A 22,252-nucleotide genomic window follows, 5' to 3' on the forward strand; every position below is an offset into this window, starting at 1 on the left:
TTCGGATTCTTCTACCCCTCGTCGCCACCCCCCAACCGAACCCCCCAATCCAAAAAAAAAACTCTTTAAGACAATCTAGTACTCCTTTTAGAGCCACTTATGAAGAATTGCTGCCTAAACTGCTTTCCTATGTCCCCGGCATAATGTTCCCTTGAGTTCCTCAATTTTTTGAGATAGAGGGTGTTGCTATTTAAGTGGCAAAACTTTCCGAGAGCAAACACTTTCCTCAATTGGTACCTATTTTTTGAAGAGGCCAATATTGCAAATGATATAAATAGGGTTGACATTTTTTGTGTAACTAAGTACTTTTATAACTAGTGGTACCAATTTTTTGTATAAGTAAGAGCCAGTGGATGTGTGAGCACTAAACTTTGTAATCTTTTGACACTAAACCTTGGTTCGATGATCACAATGCTATATATTGTTGCATTTGGTGTATCTTTTGCTAAATGTGAGATTCTAACCGTGAAAAATATTTGCATGACAGGTTATGGGCAATGATGAATGAGTTCACTTGTTAATGAAGGTAGATACCTTGGCGGGGTATAATTAAATGCAGCTATGAGTACCCTTTTCATTCCCAACTTATATTTGCTGAGCCCTCACCATTTTTTAGTTATGCTTGCTGGCAACTAGACAGTGTGTGTGTGTGTGTGATTGCAGTCCAGTGCAAAGTACAAGTATCACAGGTTTTACTTGGCATTAGACACCACGCTAAACTGCAGAAAACAGCATGCCAAACCCAGAAATCAACTACATGCAGCCATGAATACCCTTATTTGGGCAATGATGAATGAATTCAATGAATAATTAAGGTAGATACCTTGGCGGGGTATAATTAAATGCAGCCATGAGTACCCTTATGATTCCTAACTTATATTTTCTGAGCCCAAAAAAGTTTTCAGCTCTGAGTACCATTTTAGCATGCTATGTTCATGGATTTTCTTGTTGTTTTGTGCTGTTTCTGGGTTTACCATGCAATTGGCATGCTGTGTGTGTGCTCAGTTAAGTGTTGTGTGTGCACAGGTTTTTGGTTCAAAAGTGCAGGTTTTGTGGTTAAAAAAAGGGCAGATTTTTTGTCCAAGTTAAGTTTTGGTTGATGGTTGAAAACTCAGTGGTTTGTTGGTTAAAAAACCCCATGAACATCAGGTTAGTTGGTAAAATTAGTGGACTGGCTGTGATGATATTTGTTCTGAGCCTAAAGACAGGTGGTTTGACATATATTGGTGGGTATGGTCTGGCTATAACTAGCTTAGCTTTCTGTTTGTGCTGCTGCTGTTGGTGTTTCAATTGCTATGTTAAGTGAGTGTGTGTTACAGATGGCTATGATGTTGTAAAAGCTGAGCCAAATTTGATTGGCAATGTTGTTTTCTGCTATTACCATGCTATTCTGTTCTGTTGGAGGGCAGTTTTCTGCTTATGAAGTGCTGTTTTCTACATTGACCATGCAGTTTTCTGCTATTTAAGTGCTGTTTTCTGCATTTACCATGCACTTTTCTGCTGTTTAAGTGTTGTGTTATGCATTTTTCTGCAGTTTTTATGGGTTATGAAAAAGTTGTATAGTTGGCTATGATGTTAAGTAATCTGAGCTAGTATTTGCATGACACTGGACAAAAAGTATTTGCATGACAGGTTCTGGGCAATGATGAATGAATTCACGTGTTAATTAAAGTAGATACCTTGGTGTGGGCGCGCCACCCCGGAAATTTTGCTTGTGAAATTGGGGTGCGACCCTCTTTGTTTGGAAAAGCGCGGCGAAACGCTTCGATTTAGAGTCGCCACTCGGGTTTTAGCGGTGAGAGCACCCAAGGAACCGAACTCGAAAACGTTTGCCACGTTTGTTTGATTTTTGAAAAGGCTTGTAGACTGGACCGTCGTCACCTTCGATATCTGAGGTTCGGGAGCCAGGTTACGAGAGGGGAAGGGTTTTATGGCACCCCTCTCGCCCAATCCGGAGATCGGTCTCTACTCGGGCATTTTGTCAAAAGCGCTTGCATTTCTCTCTCATTTGATCATTTTCTTTTAGCCAGTTAGGGCGGGGGAACAGATAATGGGGATTAAAGCATTATAGCAAGTTGTGATTTATGTGACAAAATGTTTATGAATGGCTTGATTGCAATGCTAAATATAGATTGAGAACAAGCACTGAGCAAACTGGACGAATTGCAGTACGCCGCCCCGCAGGGGCATGAGCAAGTTCTACCAGCATGCACTGGCCGAGCCACTGCATGTTGATTTGACTTGCGCACGCCACAGGGAGACTGGCGTACTCCACTCATCTAGTTTCACAGTCCTTATTTGCAACCCTCTGGGCTCTGAAAAAGGACCAGCGCACACCCAGGACAAACCATGCAGTTAAATAAGCAGGACTTATATATTTACAGACAGATGAGATGGCTTGAAGCCATGAAAATAGACAAGAAACCCCCTAAACAGAGTGGGGACAGGAAGGAGGCCAAGACTAAACTAAGATGCAAGGGCCAGCCACTGGATCCTAGCTTTAACTGCCGTACGCCAGTCATGGACTGTCGTACGCACGTGTGGCCCTAATCCAGTGCTTGGCTTTTGCATCATCTGGGCTCTGGAACGTGACCAGAAGGATCCCAGAGGCCTTTTGAATAGACAAAGAGTAAGCAATAACCTTTATCTAAACAGTAGTAAACACACAGAAAATAGTAAACTGGTTATTTAGCATGCAAGGGTGATTGACAGAAAGATAAAACAAAAGGAATGACGATCCATGGTCCCCACGCTAGTTGTGCTCGTACTGCCATGACTGGCGTACGGCATATAGGAATTGGCGTGCGCCAAGTATCGTCGCATACGATTGTTGTATTTTACCAGTTCAAGGCCAGGACTAGTATTGTTTACCAGCCTGGGCCTTGCTGGTTCCCCTCAGGGGCCGAAAACAGAAAGGAAAACAAAGGTGGTATACCTTTTGGGTGTTGAAGTTTGAAGGTGGTTTAGAGCCTAAATGGTTGAAGATGGATGTTGTGTGGTGACTGGATGTCAGTGGAGGTATATGAAAGTATGCTTCTTCCCTTTCTCTTTCAATAGAAGAAGAAGAAGAAAGCAAGAAGAGAGGAGAGGGGAGTTTTTTTTTACTTCTTGATGATGCTAACCCCTTGCAAATGAATGCAAAGGGGGGTATTTATAGGGGAGAGAGACTGAGATCAGTCTGGGACCAAGGCCTTGTTTGGCTGGTTGGAAGAGGAAGGAGGCCTTCCATGCATTAAATGCATGGGACTTGGCTTGATGGGGGGTGTAGGAGAGAGGGGGAGCGGGCCTGGCCGATATAATCATCAGGGGCTACTGTGGCCGACGTCAGAGTGGCACAAAAGTCCCGCCCAAGTGGCTGAATAAAGTTGATTTGACTGGGTTTTACTGGCGTGCGCCACTATTAACTGGCGTACGCCGGTAAAAGCTGGGCCACTAGTCGATGACTGACACGTGGCAGATGACTGGCGTACGCCTCCAGGACATTGGCGTGTGCCAGTTTGGTTTTGCTGGGGCTGTTTGGCTCTGGTTTGAAGGGTTTGATATGGGTTTGAAAGAGGCTCGGGACACTCAAAGTTCAAACACACCTTTGTCCTTAAACTGTTTTCGACTAAAATCATCATTGGGGAAAACGAAAGATCGACAAATAACGTTATCTGGACAGTCCAGAATGGGGTGTCTACACTTGGCGGGGTATAATTAAATGCAACCATGAGTACCCTTTTGATTCCCAACTTATTTTTTCTGAGCCCAAACAAGTTTTCAGCTGTGAGTACCCTTTTAGCAGGCTATTTGTGCAACAAAGGTGTGTCTGTGTGTGTGATCCAACAGGTGTGTGTTTGTGTTCAAGTGTGGGTGGGTGTAGCAGGTGTGTGTGTGTCCAAATTATGCTTGAAAACTGTTTTTTTTGGCTTCAAAACTACAATTTTCAAAGCTGTAGGTGTGTGTTTGCTGCTACTGTTGTGAGTGTGTGCATCAGGTGTTGGCAGGTTGTTAGGAATGGTTTTGACAACCTTTGGCATGTTTTTTTTCCAGTTTTCAACTCTATGTGAACTGCAGTTTTACTGCAGCCTATGGATTGGGGGCTTTGGTTGCTTGGTTAATTGGTTAGTGGAGTTTGAATACAGTTTTGGACTTGGACACAGTTTGGACACAGGTTATTGTTGGCTATTTTGAGTTGAATTGTAGTTTTATGCTTCAAAAATTGCATTATTATGCTTCAAAATTGCAGTTTTCAGTAGGTTTATGGGTATTTTGTTTCTGTTTTGTGGTATTTCTGGGTTTAGCATGCAGTTTTTAGCAGGCAGTGTGTTGGTTGTACAATATATGAGAAATTTATTGGCCGTGATGAGAAATTTGTAAAAGACGCGTTGAGGACTTAGGCGAGGCAATATTAGAAGGTCAAATTGACAACTAATACTGCAGCCTACTAGTTCTTCAAAAAATGGTCTATATAAACTTACAAATTATCTGAGCCATGTTAACAAGTGTTCGACACGTTTCCAAGATCTCCGTCACCAAGTTCCATAGGAAAAAGAAGCAAAGGAAGATCAAGAATTTCTTACAAGTGTTCGACACGTATCCAAGCTCTCCGTCACCAAGTCTCACGGGAAAAAGAAGCAAAGAAAGACCAAGAATTTCTTCCTCGTTCATGTTTTTAGTTAGGGGCATTTAGAACCATTTATAATGAGTTATTTTTTAGGAGTAGTTAAATTTTATTTCATTTTATATATGAATTTCTTGAATGGGAATGAGGCTCCGGAACCTAAAAAAAGCCCTTATTTTTTAAGAAGGCAATTTCAAGCTCAAATATTATGGGTCTATTGAAATCTAAAAATATACAATATGGATCTTTTCTGGAAGATCTTGATGAGATCTTTTATACGATGCAAAAAAATTTGAAAAATTATTTTTCATTTACTTTATTTTTGAGTTTGAAAATATAAAATAAGCTGCTTATTTTTTAAGAAGGTTTCTGGAACGGGGCCGAGTTGTTACAATTGTTATGATATGTTAGTATGAAATTCTTGAATGAAGCAAGATACTTTGGAATTGAGTATGAATTTCGTATGAAATTCTTGAATGTAATGAAGTTGTTACTTTCGAATCAAATTTCTTGAATGACAAAAGATAACTCGTGTTTTTATACAAAAAAAAAACAACAAACCCATGCAATAATGTTTCAGTACAAATACATAACGTCTCTACAAAGTTTATAAGTAGAAAATTGGATGCTAAATCATCAACTTCCATATCATTTCTCTGGTGTTGGTGGAAGGACCAATTGTGCAAACAATCTTCGTCTTCAGTCTCTCCATTGGCTTCGACCGTAAACTCACTGAAGTTTGACGGAGCTGCTAATTTTGCTCTTCTGTCTGATCAATATCAAACAAGAATGACAAGAACGAATAAGCAACAAGTAAGCATGGATTATACCATAGCGGTACTTCTTTTCAAAACAGGAGAACCATTCCATAAGCCCCAACTGTTCAAAACTAATTTGGCACCAAACATCTACGACAATAATAAGTTATTCCTCCAATATCCTCTAATCATTCCACAGCCAAAAAAAACAAAAACAAAAAAAAAAAAACCAAACTTAACATTTTTACATTTTGTATTTCAAAAAATATTTTAAAAATTTGAATAATAAAACACTTTAAAAAACATATTTTAAATTTATGCAATTAATTAGCTTGTCATTAAAATAAATTATTATAGCTTAATTGTCCAAAAGTAATTAAATTTATTGAATTTTACAATTATATGACTAATTTAATAACTGTTACGAGTTTGGGACTGTATAAGAGTAAAAGAGTCATTTGACAGCTTTTTACATTATCCCCCCTTTCTTATCCCCTCATTTTATCCTCCATCCAAACCACGTATTATTTTATCCCCCTTCTCTAATACCTCATCAAAACCATCTACTTTTTAATACACCATCTATAAATGTCACATCAATGTGGGCCCTCCCTTTTTAACTAATACCCCTTACTATCTTATCCTCCTTCTTAAATAATACACCCAAAACACATACGCCATCCAATCGGGCCCCAATTGTAGTAAATGTCGTGTTTTGGTTGGCATTCTTCAAGTTGAAGAAATCGGCAGGCGGTGGAAATTGAGCCGAAGCTCCACGTAATTACAAAACTAGTCTCTCGTGTTTATTCACTGTATTTAACAAAGGAAAAGTCTATAATACACACCCCTTAAAAGGTTGTACCATATGCACATATTTTATGGTTCATTCATAACATTTTAGAGTGTTTCGTAACTTTTGTTCTAGAATTCATAACTTTTCAGTAATACGATTCGTAACATTTTCATTATATATAATTCATAACATTTTGGTGTATCTCATAACCTTTGTACGATTCGTAACTTTTTAACAATATGATTCATAACATTTTCTCTATAATTCATACCATTTTGTGGAGTGCATATGATACACACCCAAATAAAGGGTGTATATTGTAGTCTTTCCTATTTACAAAAAAACAGGTCTTTGGAACTTCATTTGTAAGGGGAATTAGCTTTTGTTTTTGGATTTAGAAATTCAAATTATAATACTATTATAAATAGGGTAAGTGTTTTAGTGAAAATATTCCAATAATATTTGGTTATTCCGGAAGACTAATTACGTTCTCGATAATTTCTTGAAGAAACTATCTCTCTCATATATATATATATACACACACAGAAATCTTCAAGTAAGAACCTTAAAATAAAGACCTTTTATGCGGACCTCCCATTTCCTGTCTTTCCCGATCTGATATCGATGATTCGAGCCGCTCAATGTGATCAGAACATAATTTTAAGAGTATACGCGAGAAATTGGCAAAAAAAAAGACAGGAAATGGCTTGATTTGAACAATTTTTATTTGAACCGTTAGATAAAAAATAAACAAAAACTGCTCGGATGAAGCCCTTCCCGTTCTTTTTTTTTGCTGATTTCTCGCAGGTACTCTAAAAATCACGTTCTGAACACATTGAGCAGCTCAGATCATTAAAATTTGATCGGAAAATAAAGGTCCGCATTTTATTAAAATAAGGTAGTCCTTATAAGAAGGGGACACACACACACACACACACACACACACACATATATATATATATATATATATATATAGGGTAAACTATAGTTAACCCCCTCTAACTAAGCCTTGCGTGCACTTTGCCCCCTCTAACTAACTGAAATTCAAACGGTCATAATTTCAAATGGTCATAACTTCTTTGTCCAAAATCGAAAACATGCAAATTATATATCGATTTCAAGGTCTTGAAGTCAGCTTTCTAATGACACCAAAATCACATCACGATTCAAAGCACACAGAAAGTTATGATCAAAAGAGTAAGGGCTGGTAGACAGAAACACAAAATAGACCAATCATAAATCCGTTTGGGCAAGGGGATATAATATCCACCCGCACTATAGAGTAGTTGATAACGTACCTATCTGAGGTGCCGTGGAGTTAAGTGCTGGTATATAGCGAAGACGGATGAAATTCAATTCTGTTTCAGCTGGGTTGATGCCTTCATTCTCAACTTCCTCGATGACCAAAAAGTGCTGAAGGGTTATTTCATATGCATACTCATCAAGTGACACTCGCTTATGTTTCGTATTGACCTTAGTCAAGGCTCTTGAGATTAGGTACGTCTTATGCAGCTCAAGTTTGTCTGTGAAGGTTTCAATTCTTTTTCGAACATAGTAGCCTCAATTTTTTTCTCCTGCAAAATTCACCCTTTATTAGTGACCCACGCGATGTAAAACAATATAGATGCAACATATTGGAAGCAAACCTTCTCATCTAGAAGCATGAATCTCTGGTAGGTAGTTTTTCCATCTTTCGAAAGAATGGGACCCATAATATTGACGACTTTAACCTTGATTGTTTCGTCAAGAAGAATATATTGGTTTTCCATGATGCCTTGGGAAGACTACAAAATAGTCAAATAAAGTGGAACATAAGAAAGGTAGTAGGTCCAACATGAGTGGCATAAGTACGATTCTCATATTCAATACATATGTTCACAAATATTCCCTTGTATAAATTATGATGATATTGGCCACATATTTTTATAGTTTTAGGGTTCTAAGGGTATCTGCAATGGCATAATTGGAAATTAAATTTTTTTTAAAGTTAATAATGTTGGTCCAAAATATGGCTTGCAATGGAAAAATCAAACTTACCAACCTTTTAATCAATGACCAAATTTTGGCATTTGAATAATTAAAATTAGCAACCTTTTTAAATAATCAAAATTTGTGAACCCCACGCCACACAACTTAAGGCCTTTTATCGAAAGCATCATTGGTAATGGCTCTTCTACTTAAGCCCAAGAAAATGTCGTAGCTATAACATTTGAAATCAGAATTCGGAGAGGGAGCTGTCGAAGAACACGGAAATCGAGCTGCAACATCCGACAAGAATGTTTCTTTCGTTACAGACATGTTCTTCTTGGCCGATCCTGCGGATCAATTGAACGGGTTTTGGTGGAGAGAGATGAAGAAAGAGAAAATGTAATCGGAAACGAGAAAGGGTAAGTGGAAGCTGAACCCAGAAGGCCAGAAGTGAAGAATGTAAGAGTCGTCGTCGAGTCAATTAGGGAGCAGGGGGTGCTGTGGCACTTGTCTTCTTCCCAAAAAAGTAGGAACTCCACTTCCCTCCTCTTTTTCAAAAGAAAATTTGATGAGATTCTGCTTCCCCGCGGTTTCCTTTCAAATTTGAAAATTACATATATTTTCCACACTAAAATTCAAAAAATGAGTGTAGATATTAAAAAATGAAGTGTAAAAAGCTTGTACCTGTACAGTGTACAAGACTTTTATGCGCTGGAGTTTTGACACCAACAAAAATAATTTTGGTATTATCACTACCATAAATTTCCCTGTTCTGCTAAATAAGTAAAGTGGCTTATTTTTTTTGTTCTTATTCAAAAAAAATTCGTATTTTTTAGCTTTTCGTCATTTTTTTGGAGATTATTGCATCGTTATGACGAGAGAAATCTAAAAAGTAAAAAATTATGATCGCAATCTAATTTTTTTGAATAAAGACGAAAAAATTGGCTTATTGGCTTATTTTTGTCTTTATTCAAAAAATATTAGATTTCGATTGTAGTTTTTTACTTTTTAGATTCCTCTCGTCATGACGATGCAATAATCCTCAAAAAATTGACAAAAAACTTACAAATACGAAAAAAAAATTGAATAAAGACAAAAAAATATGCCACTTGACTTATAGTTGAATTCCAAAACTAGTTGTGAAGAAGTGTCTCGGCGTATTCATGCTGAAGAAGATAGAATATCAATCTTGGCTAAACTAGAGATTGAGAATTATTGCCTGATTTGCTTCACATGACTAACATAATACTCTCTCCGTCCCTTTTTAGAATCCAGTATTCCATTTTGGATTATTCCTTAATAAGTGTCTTTTTTGTAAAGTTAGTTGGTAAAACATGGTACATTTTCTATTTAGCTCCTAAAAATAAATTCTATTTTGAAAAGTTAGTGTGTAAATGTGTAATGACGATGGCTTCATAGAAGGTAAGTAGGGAAAGTGCAGATAAAAATTGATGTGAAAGATGTAATGATGACGATTTCTTAATAAGTTAGAATTACGAAGCAATACACTTTAAAAATGGACGGAGGGAGTAGTTCCTTTTATTGCCACTGGGTTCAATAAATCAGAGAACACCACCACGGTATAGGGAGAAAACAACAGAAATATCAGAAAAAGGTCAATCAATAACACTACACCAGTGTTAAGAAATAGACACAAATAGAGTGTAGATGAGGAGTTAAAGGGTCAGAACATGCTACAACTGGAGACTAGAGAGAGTACCACAAACTGAATGTCACGAGCATCAATTTTCACCTACAAAGCAAACTAGAGTCCTACGATTCAAAAAACAGACTAGTGTCCGAAGTAAGCGAGCTGGTCTTTGTTTTGTCATAAGGATAATGGTTCTTATTAGGTCAGAGGCAACCCGACTGGGGGTTGCCCGCGATCACTAAGATCAGATTGCAAATCACGTTTCCCAATTGTTAGGAGTACGGGCACGAAAGACATATGAACAGTGCAACAAGTTGCCAATTGGGGCGATTCTTAGGTGATCAGTGAAGGTTGGCCGATCTGATCAAATGCTAGCTAATGGGAATTCTTATGTTGCATCCTCACTAAGTACACACACAAGAAATTATTAAAAATGTATAATTCTAATAATTTGTTGAGATCATCGAATCCAAAGACAGAGATGTCATCATCAGATTCGTCGGGTAATTTGTTAAGATCAATCGAATCGAAAGACTCATGCGAATGGTCGTCATCATATTCCTAAAAAAAATCTAGACAAGGAATCCCACAAGAGCACAAAAATCAGTAATTCCAGATATAATATATATAGAACTAGCTACTATTTCATTCATGCTTAAATAACTTAATCAACAATAATTTTGTAGTCCTGGTAAATCATGCTTCCAATTTAGCTTCAAATAGTTATTAGGCGTTGGATTGACCTTTAACCATTTTCCAGAACTTGTCCAAAGAGAAGGGTGGAAAAGGGAAACATGCAAAACCACGAGTCACAATTAACTCATAACACACTGCATATAACATTAGCAGCACATATAGGGTATACAAATATCTCTGTTCAACCTGTCACGCGAGAAGAAAAAACAAACGAAGCGAAGCAAAAATAAAAGGAAACGAAAAAAGAACAATGAAGATCCACAGTCGCAACAACTATTAAAGGGAAAACAATAAACACATTGGGAAAGAGCTCAAAAAGTTTTAAGAACTACACCTGAATACAAAGCAGAGGAGGAGTCGAAAGTCAGAATATGCTACAACTGGGGGTTGAAGTGCCACAAACTGAATATCATGAGTATTAATTGTCGCCATTAGAGGAAACTAGAAATCTGTGATTCAAATATAAACTATTGACCCAACAGAATAATGCAAAATAACTTGGACTCTCAACCCTACAACTCGAGAATAACCCATGCAGCACCATCCATTGGAAAGGTAAAAGGTCACTTACCTCTCATTTTTTGAGATCAATCGAATCCAAAGACATAGAGGAAAGGACATCAGATTTGTCGGGCAATTCGTTGAGATCAATCAAATCGATCAGAAGATGCATACTAATTTGACGGCAGTGAATCAAATTGAGGTGGAAGTAGAAGCGGGAAATTAGGCGGCGGCGGCGGCGGCAGCAAGAAAGGCACTCTAAAAGCTCCTGCATCACAATCAAAGAAGACAAAATTGCATAGTGAAGATAAAATTGGTTGCGGGGGGCCTACACCAATAGCCGCACCACTTGGAAATACAATGGCTCCGGAGACCAAACTTTGGAATTGAAGATTTTGCAACTACTAGGATACAGCTACCCAATTTTTTTATTTTTATTTTTTATGAATGTAATTAGCAGCACATATATGGTATACAAATATCTCTGTTCAACCCGTCACGCGAGAAGGAAAAACAAAACGAAGCGAAGCAAAATAAAAGGAAAAAGCTCAAAAAATCTTGGCAGCACGATTAACATAATAGCTCCTTTAATTGCCACTCATTTATAAACCACAAACCACCACCACAAATACGGGGGAAAACAATAAACACATCGGGAAAAAGCTCAAAAAATTATCCCACAATCCACGCCACAAAAAGTTTTATGAACTACTACACCTGAATACAAAGCAGAGGAGGAGTCGAAAGCCATAACATGCTACAACTAGAGGTTGAAGTGCCACAAACTGAATATCATGAGCATTAATTGTTGTCGCCACTAGAGAAAACTAGAAATCTGAGATTCAAAATAAACTATTGACCCAACAGAATAATGCAAAATAACTTGGACTCTCAACCCTACAACTCGGGAATAACCCATGCATGCAGCACCATCCATTGGATCTGTAATTAAGAAAGAAGCAAAACAACCAATTCAATAACCAATTATAGACCAGAACTTGTTTGGCCAAGTTAAAGGAAAAATGAGTTGGGATCAATAGTCCTCATAGTTCAGATAATCCTTTTCATAGTCCTCATAGTTTAGATAATCTAGAAAAGGAATCCAACAAGAGTTCAAAATATAACAAATCGAAGACATTATTTTAAGACTAGCTAGTATTTCATTCGCCAATTTCAAGAAATGATATGTAACAAGGTAAAAACAAATGGGACTTGTATAAACAAATATACATCATACTTGATTCAGAACCATGCTTTGGACGTTACATTCAATATGCATATGTTCATATCGAGACACACTTTAGCAACTCAAGCAATCGAATCTATATACATGTAACAGAGCACCTTTTTACTACTTAAAGTTTAGTTTTTGATCATTACATTTTCAATAAATAATCCTTTTTGTGATTTACTAATTTGTAACTGCATAAATTAAAAAGAATAAGGAATTATATGCACGTGTGTTCACATGTTCATTATAAATGCATATATGTATATATGATTTTCTCATAACTTTGCACAACTTTGAGGTTTGATATAATTCATTTCCCGATCAAATTTCAAAATATTATCTTATTCATTGATTTTACATATGAAAGTAGTAAGTTCACGTGTAATGACAAAGACATGTAAGCTAAGTGGCTTAAGAGTTGTTAAAGTACATCAACTGAATCAAGTAGGAGTCACGTCACAACCATATCAACAACTACACTACCAGTAATTTTTACATATAAACTCGTGAAATTACCTTGTGAAAAAAAAGTCTCATGTATTGCACGGATCAACTACTTGGATTTTCTTAAGGAAAGTTTTAAGTTGCATGCGGGGCCTAATTTTTGGTCAACCGAAAAACATGCATCAAAATATTAATTACAAACCAAATATACTGAACTACAAAGATTTTGATGCCAAAACAAAAGCAAAAATACTCTATTCTGAAAAATTATTGATGCCAGGCCTAATTTCTGGCAAACCGAAAAAATGCATCAAGAATACTTACAAACTAAATATACTTGACTACAAAGGTTTTGATGCCAAAACAAAAGCAAAAATACTCTATTCTTAAAAATTATTGATTGCTCCAGCTAGCCTGGCAACCTCCAGGGGTCATTGAGATCACACTGTCAAAGGCCAATCAATGTTGGGTTAAACACAACACAAAGAGCTGGGGAACCACTACACCAATATTATTGCAGGTATTAGGGGCCACACCACTTGGAAATGGCTCCGATTTGAGCCCCAACTTTGGAATTGAAGATTTTGCAACTACTAGGATATACAGCTACCCATATTTCAAATCAGACACGATCGACATAATGATAGATTTACCTAACAGATAAGGTTCAAGAATGGTTTTGGTGAGGGGATCATCCCATTCCAGAGACTCCCACCATGTTTCATCTCCATAAATGTACTTGAAGAAAGGTGGTGCTGTTGCTTGGTCACTATCCATATGCAGAGAAAGAGGCAGTCTCCTTACCATCCAACAATTTCTTACAACCACTTCTTGTAGTGATGGGCAAACCATCATGCCGTTATAAATGCTCTTCAGTTTTGGTAGGTAACCTAGATATAAGACGTTATAAATGCTCTTCAGTTTTGGTAGGTAACCTAGATATAAGACCTTGAGTTTGGGGAGACTGATTGAGTTGCTATAATCTTGATGATTGCCCCGATCACTCATCTCTTCTTTTTCAACTATTATGTCCTCCACATTCTTACAATCCCACACACAAAGTTGCTCGAGGTTTGGAAAGTTTTGCAACAATTGGACAGGGAAAATATTCTTCACAGCATCACATTTACTAAAGTACAGTACTTTTAGGTTGAAGTAAATGCTGTGTGGTGGGACAATCCCGTCAAAGAGTACCCTAAATCTGGGTAAAACTTCCAAATCTAAATCCTCAACGGTTCCTAGAGAGATCAAGCCTTCTTTTGAAAATGGTGATGACGAAAAGATGGATTCTAACCCAACAAAGCCGCTGACTATACATGTACGTAAATCTCTGGCATCTTTGAAGCAAGGAATAGCTGATAAGCTAATAGGATCATGGAATCCATCATGCTGCAATGGATTTATGTCGGCGGGGAGCTCTAGCCGAAAGGAATTAATGTCGGCGGGGAGAACTAGCTGATCTACTGCACTTCCAAAAGCTACAGATTCGGAATTGATATAAACTTTTTTTCCTGGATCTAATTTTCCTGGATCTTTTTCGGGATCATAACTTATATGACGTTCTCCCACTGTAAGACAGTACTTCTCCAACCCTTGGAACTGCTGAGATGTCACATACCTGATAAGCTGTTGTACATAGTGAAAACGGACAGAGACAACTTTTAATTGCTTCAAGCACAGGAGATCTTCTGCTGACACTTCTACTTTTGTCCCGTCAATTCTAAGGTGTTGGAGTTTTGAGAGCCTGCGTAACTTCCAGCTAGGAAACGTCTCTAGTCTTTCATTTTCTGAGAGGTCGAGTTTTCTGAGACTAACCAATTCTTCTAAACCTGCAGGTAATTTTTCAATCCAGCTATTAGTCAGTTTAAACTCTTTCAGAGCCTTTAGCTTTGCTAATGACGGCACATACATTAGTACATGACTATTAGCCAGGATTAGTGCATGTAAATTCTCCAAGTTGGAGATGGACTCTGGCAGTGAGTTCAGATGGTTATTGGATAAATCCAAAACCTCAAGACAACGCATATAGGTGAAGAAAGAATTCGACAAGTAGTGAATGCGACGCAAAAGTAATGTGGTAAGCCGAGGGCAGATAGGTGGTGTAACTGGAAGTTCACTTATCCGACTATGCAATAAGGAAATCCTCTCAAGATCCTCAGACCAGTGTTCATATGGTATGCTTTTTATTCTCTCACCAGCTTTAACCATGAATCGAGGACTACTTATTCTGAGAGCCATATCTCGGATCAAATCATGCAGCTTAACGTATTCCATCATCCCGTGTATGTTGGTAAAGCTCTCCAATAAGCAACTACTTGTTAGTTTTCCCAATATAGCGTGACCCTTGTCAAACTGTGCTTCTTCACTGTCCATATCAACGATTAATTCCTCCGCAATCCAATACTCTATCAGCTCGTTCACAGGGATCATATGGTCTTCAGGATACAAGGAACAATACAAGAAACAATCCTGGAGCACCTTACTTCCTAGGCGACTATAACTAAATTTCAATCGCTCAAAAACCTCACTTTCATCATCGTTGGCATCTTCCGTTGAACTGATCAATTCATTCAACGCATTTCTCCATTCATGGGTTCCTTTCAATCCCCGTAAACTTCCAGCTAATGTAACAATTGCAAGCGGCAGACACGCACATTGTTTGGCAATTTTAGCTGCAATTTCTTCCACTTCTGGAGCAAGCACGGTGTCATTTCCAACAGCCTTGCTGAGAAATAGAGTCAGCGCTTCCTCCTCTGTGAGAAGATCCAGTTTTACAGGTGTGCACTCCATCCTTCTACACACTTCTAACAATCGTGTAGTTAGCACAAGTTTACACCCGTTAGATCTCATCGGTTCTGGAATACCCACTCTCTCCAGAGCAAATGGCTCCCATAGATCATCTAAGATAAGGACGTACCTTTTCTGTCTGGAGAGCACTGCATATAATTGCGATGCTCTTCTTGTGACTTCCTCATCCTCCCTAAGACTAAGATTCAGAGCCGTAGCTATGTCACTCTGTAGCTTTGTAACATTGAATGCCTTAGATACGGTGACCCAATAAACAATATCAAACTTGCCTTTTTCTTCCAAGAGCTGATTGTGAATGTGCTTCATGATGGTTGTTTTGCCAATGCCCCCCATTCCATAAACGCCAATCTGTCTAACATCATCAGCCATCAAGCATGCCCAAACTCTTTCCACGTTCCTTGACTTCGTGGATTCAACAAAATCTTTCGTTGGTGGTATCAACAGTCTGCCAGCTGGAAGTTCATCAATAAGCAAACCATTAAAATCTCTGCCCTTTTCCTGGAGTTCTGACACCTCTTGAATGTTCTTGACGATATCCTTTCCCAACCACATACGCGAGAAGACATTTGTTTCTCCAACTACTTCGAGCTCAAGCCTTTGCACATCGTCTTTAAACCGTTGCACATCTGTGAGCCAAACTTCAACTTCTTTCTTTCGTCTTTTCCATGGCTGGCGCTCTGCACTGCAAATTTCGGAATATATGTCATTCTCTTGACCAGTCAAGTACTCTAGCTTTTTCTTGAGATTTCGCATGTTTTCGTCAAGATCCTAGAAACAAAAAAATAGCAAGGATTGTGGTCACGAGAAAATCATGAAGTTCTATTTTGCAAAAAGATAGAGGTGGCAAATAGGCGGGTTTAGACGGGTTGAAATGGGTTGCAGGTTGAATATGAAAATGGGTCAATATGCAGGTTGAAATGGGCCGGGTCAATATGCGCCAAGTAGTACTCAAACCCGACCCGACCCGACCCATTTTCCTTTCGTTCTCTCCCCTTTTCAGAAAAAGAAAAAGAAAAAATATTAACTCTGTCAATTCTCAAGGCCCCCGTCACTAGCAAGAGTAAGATGATCACTATATGTACTTCAATATCTTCCATTAATAGCAAAGGATTGTGGTCACGAGGGAATCATGAATCGTAGTACTTCACTAAGATTCTGACGGTCTAATTCTATTTTGCAAAAGACATCAAAGAGAAAGAAAACATAACAATTGATTGCCCGAAAATTATGTTGCTCGAAAATTCTATTCTGAAGCAATTATGTTGCTCGAAAATTCATGTATATTTCCCTTACAATTGATTGCTTCTCTTCACAAATCCAAGATTCAAGCACTAGCTTTAAAAAAATAAAACCACAGAGCTGAATACTCCCAAAACATGAGTGGAATTCTATTATCTTAACAAAAAGAAAACTCCCGAGCCTAGTGATTATGATAATTCTTGGTGAAGAAAACCAATCTTGTTGGCTAGCTAATGGAACCATTGGTCCGTTTAATCCCTATCATCCAGGACAAGAGGAAAACCTCCAACATCCATCATCAACATTGTTTACTTTGCGCTCTTCTTTCCATAAAAAAATTTAGAGTATGTTTGGTTCGATGGAATGGGATTGACACTTGGAATGTAATTGAGGTTGGAATGGAATTGGAGGAAATGAGATTAGAATATCCATTCTCATTCCCAAGTTTGATTGTGTTTAGGAATAGTCATTCTCATCCGCAATGGAATGGTGTAACAATAGTAATTCTTGGTGTGGCAATAGTAATTTTAGGAGTGACAATAATAATTTTTAGAGTGGCAATAGTAATTTTTGGAGTGGCAATAGTGAATCTTGGAGTGACACTAGTAATTTTGGTGTGGCATCGAAATGAAATGACAATTCCTTTCAATTAATGGGGAACCAAACATGGGAATAAGTGAATAACTATGCCATTGGAATGACCATCCCATTCCCACAAACCAAACATACCGTTAAAGAAATTATCTTTCCAAACAAAACTAGTCCATTGGGTCGTTTGGCAACTTCTCCAATATTTTTTGAGTGCCACTTCTCTGCTGACATTTGGAAGCCAATTCTGACTTGCAATGGCATTTACAAGGCTGTTTTCCCTCCTTCTCAAGAAATTGAATGGGCTATGCAAAATTGTGCAAGTAAGGTTTCCGAAATTACATTTATAAGCTGTCCTTGGCTGCTTTAGTTTATTTTCTTTGGGGTGAGAGGAATTCCAGGATTTTTCAAGGCCAGTTCAGGGGTGTCCCCAAGGTTGTTAATGTTATTTTTGATGCCATTCGAACAAGGCTAAGCTCTTGGACTATGGTGAAGTTTACTACCTAGAATAGGGGATTGTGTGATACCTAGCTTCTAGATTCTCAGATTTTTGGGATAAATACTTGTAGATAAGGGTCTGTTTTTGTTTCGAAACTCATGTATGGTTGAACTAGGGGTATGCCCTTGTGAGTGTTTTTGTAGCTTCCTGCGTTCTTTGGTGTAATAAAATTTTACTTACAAAAAAAAAATACTTCTCCAATATTTGGATAAAAATAAGCAGCGCATGATATCTAGGGGCAGAGATGTGTTGGGGCTAGCAAGGGTCCTGGTAACCCCTGAATACTAAATTTTTCCTAACAAATTTTGTGTACTTAAACACTAAGGATATAAATAGGCGATTAGTCTCAAATTAAGATTGGTCTTTAATTCAACTAATTAAGAAGATCTTTAACAATTTCTCCTAATGAGAGTGTATTTTTATTAATAATAATCTATATTTGTCAATTCAACCCCTTCGTGATAAAAATTCTAGCTCTGCTATTGACTTATTTACTGTGGTTTGAATTGTATACAACTTTACCACAACTGCCATCTTCTCTAATCCACCCCTTCCACATTGGAAAAGACTACAACCACAGATTGATCAATCTTTTAGCCACAAACAACCGTCGGTCGGTCTCGTGCTTAACAGCTTGGGTTTCATCGTTGCTGACGTTCGCGGGGTACTTCTCACCGTTGCCTCGGATGGTTAGGAGCGTGCATGCGAAACCAGCTAGGTTCGTCCCAGCCGGCGACAGTGGCTGCGGATGGTGGTAGGAGGTGTTTGGGCAGCTGTGTTGCTTGTTGGATCTGCAATGACGGTTGGGTTTGTGGCTGTGTTTCTGTTGGCAGGCACGGCAGCGGCGGCAGTGGCAGTGGGAGGTGAGGGGGTCTGTCGGCTACGGTTAGGGTATGGGTTGGGTTATAGGTGTTGGGCTTGACCCTTTTTGGTGTTTTGGGTTTTGTTAGGGGTGGGTGAATAACTTGGTTTGGGCTCAACCTGTTGAGCCTAAATTAGTTCCTCCGTGTGGCTTGGAGATGAGGGTCTTTGATGGTCAGGCTGGTGTATCGAAGATCCTATTATCACTGTAACTTCATGTTATGGGTTAGTAAATTTTATTTTCGCTAATCAAAAAATAAAAAACAATCACGCTTTGTTTGATAATATCCGTACTTACTAGATAGTCCCCAACTCTCAGGTGCTTGCCAACTTGCTTGATTTTGAGTACACCAATAATTTCCTCAATAAACTTGGCTTCATACCTAAAATAGTTATTTAATATGCCAAATGAAGCTCAGTATGTTAGAAACGAAAGGAAAAACCAAATTTCCATGCACATACCAAAACTAGAACACAAATAAAAAGTCCCCACACACCAACCACACTTGTCAAGATTATGAACTCAAGTATAGAAATCATTCTCTTTTATTATTCCTATGGAAAATATAAGAGGACCAATCAATTAAAAAAACTCAAAATTTTCAAGTTTATTTTGCTTGGTTCCATTCTAGTAAACTTATTTTTCATCTTTGTTTTGTGTGTTTTGTTCATCTTTTTGAATTTTTATTAGATTCGAGTGATCTTTTTTTTTATTAATCATCTATCTCAACGAGAAGAGTCTAAAAAGTACAAAAAAAGTATTGAACAGCTGTTATATTTGTCTAAAGTACCGTCTTATTTGAATTTTTTCAATATCAGTCTATATTTTTATACTTTTTTGATTTGTCTCAACGAACGATTAACCACAAAAATTACGACAAAAAGTTACAAAAAATAAAAAATAGTGAAATAATTCTAGGACACCTATATATATGTATGTATATATGGCCCAAAAAAAAAATTGCTCTAAGTTTCCTTTACACAAAATAAGCCCAATTGAAATTTAGGAGCTACAAAATAAGCCCAATGGTAGAATATACTGATTATCAACTCTCATAGGCCATAATCCATTAGGGTACGTTTGGTTTGATAGAATGGAATAGACAATAGAATGGAATTGACAAGATTAATTTTCAAATAATGGATTTCGAGATATTGTAATGCTTGTATTTTTTGGGATATACAATTATATTTGTATTTTTTAATGGTAAATCTTTTGTAATGATTTTTTAATGAAACTCTTTGTAAACCAACTTTTGTATGGAAAATATAAAAAGGCCTCATTCAAGAGGTTCGCTTCCGGCCTCCAAAACTTATGAGCCGGCTTTGGAAATAAGTTAAGACTTATTTATAGAAATCATTGAATATATCGACTACATCATAATTCAAGTTAATCAGATATCAATCACTTATTAGGACCGGAGAAATGCTGCTCCCATAAGACAGATACTTAAATGAAGACATGACGTTGTGGTGCCTTTTTGACCGAAAGATGGGTAATTAACTACTCCAATTGAGTTCTTGGAGTAAGGAAGTCACTTGTCGCACAATGGACAACAAATATGCGTGGCATCATAATTACCATGCATGGCAATAGGGGACTCCAATATTTTGAACATATAGCTTGTGTACACTGTGTTCAGAATCGTTGAATCACACCAGTTCTTCTGTACCGAATCCCTCCTATTCCCGTGTACCCATTGATTTTGAGCATTTAGATCATGTATTTGAATTTCTGTGTTTTAAAACCACCACGTAATTAATCTAACAGTTAAAAATGTATGGGAACCGAAATACAGAAGAACGCCAGTACAGAGGATTTGATCCCTCATCCAATACATAGATATGAACACCACATAATAAAAGAGATTCACTTGCCTTGAAAGAGCGTATCTCTTTATCCAGATGGGTGTATGCAAATATGTGTACCTAAGATTGCTAATGTAGCAATAAAATGAGTTGAATGTGTATAAATTACCCATTAGATTGATTTCCGGAAACCATCCCAGCCATAGTCGCAACCTCCTCAAGCGCCGCACTCCATCCCTTCACTTCCTCAACTGTCACTTTTCCGAAATCCAAATTTTTGGCTCGCTCCTTAATGTCCAACGGATCCACTTCATAGAACACGGGCAAAATCACATGATCCAACTTCTTCTTACGGTATTCCAGAATCATCTGGATTTCACGCAGGCACGCCATCGAATTCGGGTAGTTTTTGGATAACACGATGATCGACATCCTCGAGTTCTCAATAGCTTTCCGCAACTCGGATTTGATGTTCTCACCCCTCTCGATCCCATCGTCATCTCTAAATGTTTGAAACCCCTCCCGCTTCAAAGCCTCGTAGAGGTGATCGGTGAACTTTTTACGGGTGTCTAAGCCCCTAAAGCTCAAGAAAATGTCGTATGTACCTTGAAATTCGGAGTTCGAACAGGAAGCCATCGAAGAAGAACCCAGAGATTGTGTTACGACATCCAATCAGGTGGGTTTTTCTTTTCTACAAATATGTTCTTCCCATGCAAACAATTAAGCTATCAAGATTCTCACAAAACTTTAAGAACAGCTACAAGAGTCAAGGAGGTAAAAAAGCTGAGGAGGAGGACGAGAAACAAAGGAAGAAAGAGAGAAAGCAAATGGAAACCAGAAGGAAGGAGGAATCGTCGAATCAAGGAGGCAACTGTTGATAGGATTGAGGGGCCCTGCTCCGCGTAGAAAGGCAGCAGGGCACAGTTTTCTTCCGATGCAAACAGGTGAACTACCACTTTAGACTGTTTTTTTGAACAACATTGATGAGGTTCCTCTTACCCCACCCGTCGTTTTCACATAGCCCCACTAAACAGCAAATGGAAACCAGAAGGAAGGAGGGTGTTAGGAATTGAACTCCTTATTCAACTCACAACGCCCTACGGATCTTGGAAACTATGGTAACAGAAATCGTATGCAAACAAAAAATAGTAGTGCGTAACGGAAAAAAGGAAGAAAGAACACAAGATATACGTAGAAAACCTCAATGCGAGGAAAAACCACGGGAGCCACACCAGTCCACTATGAAATCGACTCAAGAGTACAAGTTTTCCCGCAATCTCTCTGAGATCTGTATTTTCTCTCGCCTCTCTCTGTTTTTCTCTAAAAACTGATTAACCTAATTACATACAAACTGCTGTGTAAAATAGGTCGGATCCTATGTGAAAATTGCACCACAAGTTCTTAAAATATCGTTTTCGCTCCGTGGGGGCTCCATCCCCACACTCCGGGCTAAACCACTGCAAAAAGTTGTCTGCACCCCTAACAGAAGGATCCTCGAATCAAGGAGGCAACTGTTGATAGGATTGAGGGGCCCTCCTCCGCGTAGAAAGGCAGCAGGGCACAGTTTTCTTCCGATGCAAACACGTGAACTACCACTTTAGACTGTTTTTTTGAACAACATTGATGAGGTTCCTCTTACCCCACCCGTCGTTTTCGCATAGCCCCACTAAACAGCAAATGGAAACCAGAAGGAAGGAGGGTGTTAGGAATTGAACTCCTTATTCAACTCACAACGCCCTACGGATCTTGGAAACTATGGTAACAGAAATCGTAAGCAAACAAAAAATAGTAGTGCGTAACGGA

The 22,252-nt window shown here is 38.2% G+C and overlaps 1 protein-coding gene across 1 annotated transcript; it reads right to left on the minus strand.

The window, feature by feature from the left end:
- Positions 1–12,003: 12,003 nt before the first annotated feature.
- On the minus strand, positions 12,004–21,430 carry LOC131307149 (disease resistance protein At4g27190-like). Its single transcript, XM_058333556.1, has 4 exons — positions 20,619–21,430; positions 18,939–19,023; positions 13,299–16,221; positions 12,004–12,059 (listed from the first exon to the last, which is right to left on the minus strand). The coding sequence occupies exons 1-4, from the start codon at positions 21,083–21,085 to the stop codon at positions 12,004–12,006; spliced, it is 3,531 nt and encodes a 1,176-aa protein (XP_058189539.1). The 5' UTR covers positions 21,086–21,430.
- Between the last annotated feature and the right edge of the window lie 822 nt (positions 21,431–22,252).

This window comes from Rhododendron vialii, chromosome 11a (genome assembly GCF_030253575.1).
Source record: "Rhododendron vialii isolate Sample 1 chromosome 11a, ASM3025357v1".
Taxonomy (NCBI): domain Eukaryota; kingdom Viridiplantae; phylum Streptophyta; class Magnoliopsida; order Ericales; family Ericaceae; genus Rhododendron; species Rhododendron vialii.

Bases quoted from the DNA above. Each gene is read 5' to 3' on its own strand.
- LOC131307149 (XM_058333556.1), bottom strand. From the start codon at position 21,085: ATGGCTTCCTGTTCGAACTCCGAATTTCAAGGTACATACGACATTTTC. The intron at 16,222-18,938 runs GTAAGTACGGAT...TTTTGTTTCTAG, and splicing joins TGAGAGTTGGGGACTATCTA to GATCTTGACGAAAACATGCG. The intron at 12,060-13,298 runs GTAAATCTATCA...TTCCTTTTCTAG, and splicing joins TCTTGAACCTTATCTGTTAG to ATTATCTAAACTATGAGGAC.